This window comes from Mastacembelus armatus, chromosome 6, assembly GCF_900324485.2.
Source record: "Mastacembelus armatus chromosome 6, fMasArm1.2, whole genome shotgun sequence".
In the NCBI taxonomy this organism is placed as follows: Eukaryota; Metazoa; Chordata; class Actinopteri; order Synbranchiformes; family Mastacembelidae; genus Mastacembelus; species Mastacembelus armatus.
In genome coordinates, this window is record NC_046638.1 from 23,633,175 (window position 1) to 23,638,634 (window position 5,460).

At 42.5% G+C, this 5,460-nt stretch overlaps 1 protein-coding gene across 3 annotated transcripts; it reads left to right on the forward strand.

The window, feature by feature from the left end:
• The first annotated feature begins 1,470 nt into the window (after positions 1-1,470).
• Positions 1,471-3,677, forward strand: LOC113132971 (zona pellucida sperm-binding protein 3-like). Of its 3 annotated transcripts, XM_033325269.1 has the most exons (8): positions 1,471-1,932; positions 2,042-2,160; positions 2,362-2,465; positions 2,547-2,721; positions 2,811-2,928; positions 3,031-3,113; positions 3,190-3,320; positions 3,490-3,677. In XM_033325269.1, the coding sequence occupies exons 1-8, from the start codon at positions 1,492-1,494 to the stop codon at positions 3,549-3,551; spliced, it is 1,233 nt and encodes a 410-aa protein (XP_033181160.1). In that variant the 5' UTR covers positions 1,471-1,491; the 3' UTR covers positions 3,552-3,677. The 3 variants fall into 3 exon arrangements, with proteins under 3 accessions (XP_033181160.1, XP_033181159.1, XP_026167224.1); XM_033325268.1 differs by having other exon boundaries at positions 2,811-3,113; XM_026311439.2 differs by having other exon boundaries at positions 2,811-3,113; positions 3,190-3,324; positions 3,490-3,589.
• Positions 3,678-5,460: the final 1,783 nt, after the last annotated feature.

Below are 5,460 nucleotides of genomic sequence, written 5' to 3' on the forward strand. Positions count from 1 at the left end.
TTCAAAGGTTTGGTGAAAATGAAAATGTATTATGTCTCACTAGAAGTATAACACAAGTCGTAAAGAACGTGACGTTTTGATTTAAGGAGTCTTTTTACAGCTTAACATCGCCATTCCTTCTACAGCTGAAATGAAATATTGTTGGTAGGCCTATAAAGATCACTGTTGCAGAGGTTCCCATATAGAAACTGCTGACATCGAAGTTTAATTTAGTCTCTTTTACCGAAGACAAGATGTAAGTAGTGTAACTTATCACTTGATCTATGAGATTTACATTCTAAGTGTTTCCAGCTGCATACAGGGTCTGCGTCTGCAGTGACTTGACTTTTAAACGACATTCATCGCCATTACCAACGACTTTCCTTCATGCACAAACAGTTCGCTTGTTTAATAAACCCACTTTTTGATGCTCTCCAAACTGAGTGGAAATTTTTTTCCGCGGATTCCGGATTTTTTTTTCTCGCTTTTTTTGTCCAATTCTGACTCTCAGTGAGTGGACACGGGATTCTTCTTCTTTACTTTCTTTGATCGTATCTCAGCCCATCTTCGTTGACCGTCTACTTCGCTCCTAGACTCCACGGCAGTACTCTCCCTGCTGGAAGGTTCAGGCCGCTGTACCGATTCTCGGGAAAAGCGGTCCCAGCTTTGAGTCGGTAGGTGGATCCTGCTGCAGGCCTGTGGGAGCTGACCAATCAGAGCAGGCATGGCCTTAAATACAGGGACCATGTCAGACAAAGAAGGGAGGTGCTGCATTAATCAACATTAGGAAAAGAAAAATGTGTTTTACACACTTTAATGCATGTCAATATTTTCTAAAACCCATAATATCTTCCCTTGTAAGTGAAAGTCACTGATCCCTTTGTTGTATTTTTGTACGTGATGGTTAATCTGATTTGATACTGACTGAAGCCATATTGATTTGTAATCCCTGACAAAATGTACTTTGGCAGAACGAAATTATTTCAAATGTCAAGTTGAGGGCAGGGAGACCTAACCCAGGGTCGGCATAACTTTTGCTTATATACAAGATGATAAAGATAACTGATTAACATGAACCCAACTGTTCAGACTATTCCTGCTACTTTACTACTTATCACTTTCACTGCAAGACTAAATCTGAATTTCCCCCTGAGGAAAAATAAAGTTGCTCTTATCATAAATATGTTTGTGTGTTTCATTTGGTACAGTCACCAGACCCTCATATCTTGGTTTGTGTTGGTAAGTGTATGTTTTTTGTTTATAACTACTTATATTTTCTTGGCACAGCCGCATGTTGTGCATTAAGTTTAAAGCCAGCTGAAAAGTCTATCTAGGGACTTGTGTCAACAGCTGCAAAAATTCCATTGGCCGAAGTTTACAACCATCACATCTGATGGGGAATGGCCAGCAAAAGGGGAGGGAAGGTGTCACTGTATTATAAAAGAAGGTGCACATTTCCGCTGTCCTTACATCACCTAATAAACTGTTTAGGTCATTTGTTGTTGGGAAGGCATGGTGATGAAATGTTCTGCTGCGTGCCTTCTGGCACTGACCTTGCTTGGCTGTTTCCGTGATGCTCAGTTGAGCAGAAGCTTCCCGTCTAGATTCCAGAAGTCACTACCACCTCTGGGCGTGGTGCCTCCTCAAGATACCCAACAGTCAAAGCAGCAATTTACGAAACCACTCACCTGGAAGTACCCTGAAGATCCGAAGCCCGACCTTGATCCTGTGGTGCCTTTTGAGCTGAGATACCCTGTTGCTGCTGCGACTGTTGCTGTCGAGTGCAGAGAGAAGGATGCTCATGTGGAAGTCAAGAAGGACTTCTTTGGGATTGGCCAGTTGATCAGTCCTGCCGACCTTACCCTGGGAACCTGTGCTCCCATTGCAGAGGACACTGCTGCTCAAGTGTTGATTTTTGAAGCTGAACTTCAAGATTGTGGTAGCTCATTAACGGTAAGCACAACAAATAATACCAATCACAGAAAAATAAATATGACACTATAATGAATATTAGTTAAACTATGATGCACAAGCCTATTTGATTTTGTACTTTCTTTGCTAGATGTTAGAAGACACCCTCATGTACAGCTTCACTCTGAACTATGACCCCCAACCTCTGGGTGGTTCTCCTGTTGTGAGGACCAGCAAAGCTGCTGTAATTGTGGAATGCTATTACCAAAGGTATGCAGACTATCATTATAAACAAACAAAACATAATGAAACAGATAAAGTAATATAGGAATCAATGAGGTATACACTTCATAACCTTTGACCTAATCAAATCAAATAACTATTGAGTATCAAAGTTGATAAATAAATGAACATTATTCTGAGGATTTCTTTAGTATCCTGCATTCGAAGGAAACATGTTTAATCATTTAGGAAGCACAATGTGAGCAGCCTACCTCTTGACCCCCTCTGGATCCCATTCTCCGCAGTTAAGGTGGCAGAGGAGTTCTTATACTTCACTTTGAGACTCATGACTGGTCAGTAAAACAACATTTTATATGTGAGTACTTCTACATTTATGGGATTGTGTTTTGAAGTCTCATCATTGTATTGCACAGATGACTGGCAATATCTGAGGCCAAGCTACCAGTATTTCCTGGGAGACATCATTAATATTGAGGCTTCGGTCAAGCAGTACTTCCACGTGCCTCTCCGTGTTTATGTGGACACCTGTGTAGCTACTGCGACTTCTGACCCATCCTCCAGCCCCAGATACCTCTTCCTTGACAGTGGGTGAGGACTGTGGAGTGAGGACAGAGGATCACTAGCACACACACAAAAACACTTCTCTGCTGTTGTTTTATATTTTTTTGTGTGTGCAGGTGTTTGCTTGATGCTAGGATCACAGGCTCTACTTCAAAATTCATGCTGCGCACTATGGAGAACAAGCTTGAGTTCCAGCTGGAGGCCTTCAGGTTCCAGGGTACTGACACTGGACTGGTGAGCATGTCCCACACTGTTCTGCTACAAAGCAAAGATATCGAGATTACAAGAACAGGATTACAAGATAACAAGAACACTAAGATTTCATTCTACCAACAGCTCTACATTACCTGCCATCTGAGAGCAACATCTACCGCCCAAGTCATCGATAGCGACCACAGAGCTTGTTCCTACATCAGTGGGTGAGTCTGTGGGAGTGTGCACGTGTGTGGATAGAGAACTGATGCAGTAATGACGTCTAACATCTCATCTTCTTAGTGGATGGAGGGAGGCAGGTGGCTCGAACACAGCTTGTAGCAGTTGCGAATCTGTTATTGGTGGCGGAACACAAGTGCCAGGGGATGTGCCTGTCCCTCCACGGAAAGGCCGTGATGTGTCCCCCAGGGAATGTAGGTCATATAAACACGAACTGTTTGACGTTTTCGGTATCATAAAGAGAATCTGAGCAGTCAACATAATAATGGCGTCTTCTTACTGTACGTTTGCCTGTGTCCTGTGTTGTTTGACAGCTACATGGTGCATCAAGTAAAACACGTCTTCTGTTTTCTGTTTCCTCAGCGTTTGAATGGGAAGGTGACGTCACTCTGCGTCTTAACATCGGAGAGAAGGCGATCTCTTAACTCAATTTCCTGCTGAGGCTGTGACCATCACAATGGACATTATCATTGGTTCATAAATGTCTGTATATTTCTCTTGCTTCTTGTTAATAGTTCAGTTTAAACAAGGAAAGAACTGTATCTGGCCATTACAAAATTTGACACGTCAAAAATATTATGAAGGTTTGAGAAACTAAAAGCCTTTAAGTGTAACTGATTTTACATTTCATCCTGTCTAATGATGAATATTCTATATACTTATCATCCAAGTTCCTTCAATCCTTCAATTTGATGGAAATAAAAATGCAACTCTATGAAAAGTCTGTGTCCTTCACTGCCGTCACAGAAAAGCAAAAGCGTCCTATTTTTCTCTTAAGCTCTACATTGAGCACACAGTAAACAGCTGTAAGAATAAAATAATGATTTATACCCAGTCAAAATCATAACATTAACAACAAAACAGACAAATAAAATACGCATTTGGTGCCTCTTAAGACCCTACATTAATATCAATATGAAAAAAATCAGGTGAGCTTCTCCTCGGCTGTTAGTTGAAATGGACTTTACCCTCGCTACACCTGCCTTTGTTGGCTGTGTGATCTGGCATGTTCCAGCATTATTGTACAACACGAATCTACTGGTCAATGCTGGTCAGGTTTTCACTCTGTGACCGCCCTCGTGTGGCACAATGGGTCAACTGCTGCTGAGCGGGGTGCACGGTGTCAGCACCACAGGCAGTGAACAGCTCCACACTGCGCATGATCAGTAGAGATTAATACCTGCACGGTGTGATTGGCAAATTGATTATACCCGTTAAAACTGTGATGCTGATCTGTGTAAAGCAATGTCAACTTCACGAGACAAAATCTGCCTAAATCTGTATGTGTGTTTCCGTAGTGCCTGTTTACGAAAAAACAATTATATCAACTATGTTTGATATATTGTTTTTATGATGAGTCTGTTTACTACAAATAGGCGTTTTGAGACTATCAATTCAATATCAATTCAAACCATCTGGCTAAAATCAAAATACTGATGAGTTTAAACCTTTTACACCCAGCTTGTAAGTCCAGGAAATCATTCGATTACATTTATTCTTATGTGGATGATAAAACTAGTGTAACTATAACACAGCAGTGATTTTATATGTAACCTTGCAGAAAAATTCGTTTTCTTAGTTTTAGTTTTTTATTTGTATTGTTTTTACATTGGTCATTGAAATCCAGAGTATTTTCATTCTGTGTCTTTGCGCTCTTTTGATCTGCTCCTTTTCCATCGTGCTCCTCTTTGTCCCCTCAGGGGTCAAACTAAGGCTGACTCTAGGAAAGGACGCTGATGGGCTCCAAATTAAAGAAGCCAAACAACAACCATATCCATGGTCCTAAAATTGAAGCGCAGCTCTTTTCCGAGAAACCCCTGGATTCCCTTTAAGGAACTCTAGTGGTTCCGGGCTCGACTCCGGAAAACACCGTTTCCTTGGTTGTACATTTTACATTTTTGTGTGCGGACAATGTTTTTCTGCTGCCTGTCGAGTCTGCATGGTTTAGCTCTGGCTACATCTTCTAAGGACAGACAGCTCATACGGTAACGGCACTGACGTTATAGCGTCTCCTCCTCCTCAGTCTACGCAATGCTGGCCAGTATCCGTTGTGTGTCCTAGCAGGCGGCATCATAACAGCAGACATTTGGAGAGCGACCACACGGACTGCGGTCGCACGCTGCGCATTTACGCTTCGTGCGGACACAGGATAGTATTTTCATTTCCGCCGCGTTGTGCTGCGCTGGTTCAGAAGATCGCTTCTGGCCTGGCACCCCCCTTCTACTCTGCTCGTGTGGATGGTTGACTGCAGATTTGATGGTGTTGAGCAGGCTCGTCTGATTTTGCGGCCGGGGTGGGGGGGGGGTCATCTGTGGGGCCGCAGAGAGAGAAACC

Bases quoted from the DNA above. Each gene is read 5' to 3' on its own strand.
- LOC113132971 (XM_033325268.1), top strand. From the start codon at position 1,492: ATGGTGATGAAATGTTCTGCTGCGTGCCTTCTGGCACTGACCTTGCTT. The intron at 2,466-2,546 runs GTCAGTAAAACA...TGTATTGCACAG, and splicing joins CACTTTGAGACTCATGACTG to ATGACTGGCAATATCTGAGG. The intron at 3,321-3,489 runs GTAGGTCATATA...CTGTTTCCTCAG, and splicing joins TGATGTGTCCCCCAGGGAAT to CGTTTGAATGGGAAGGTGAC.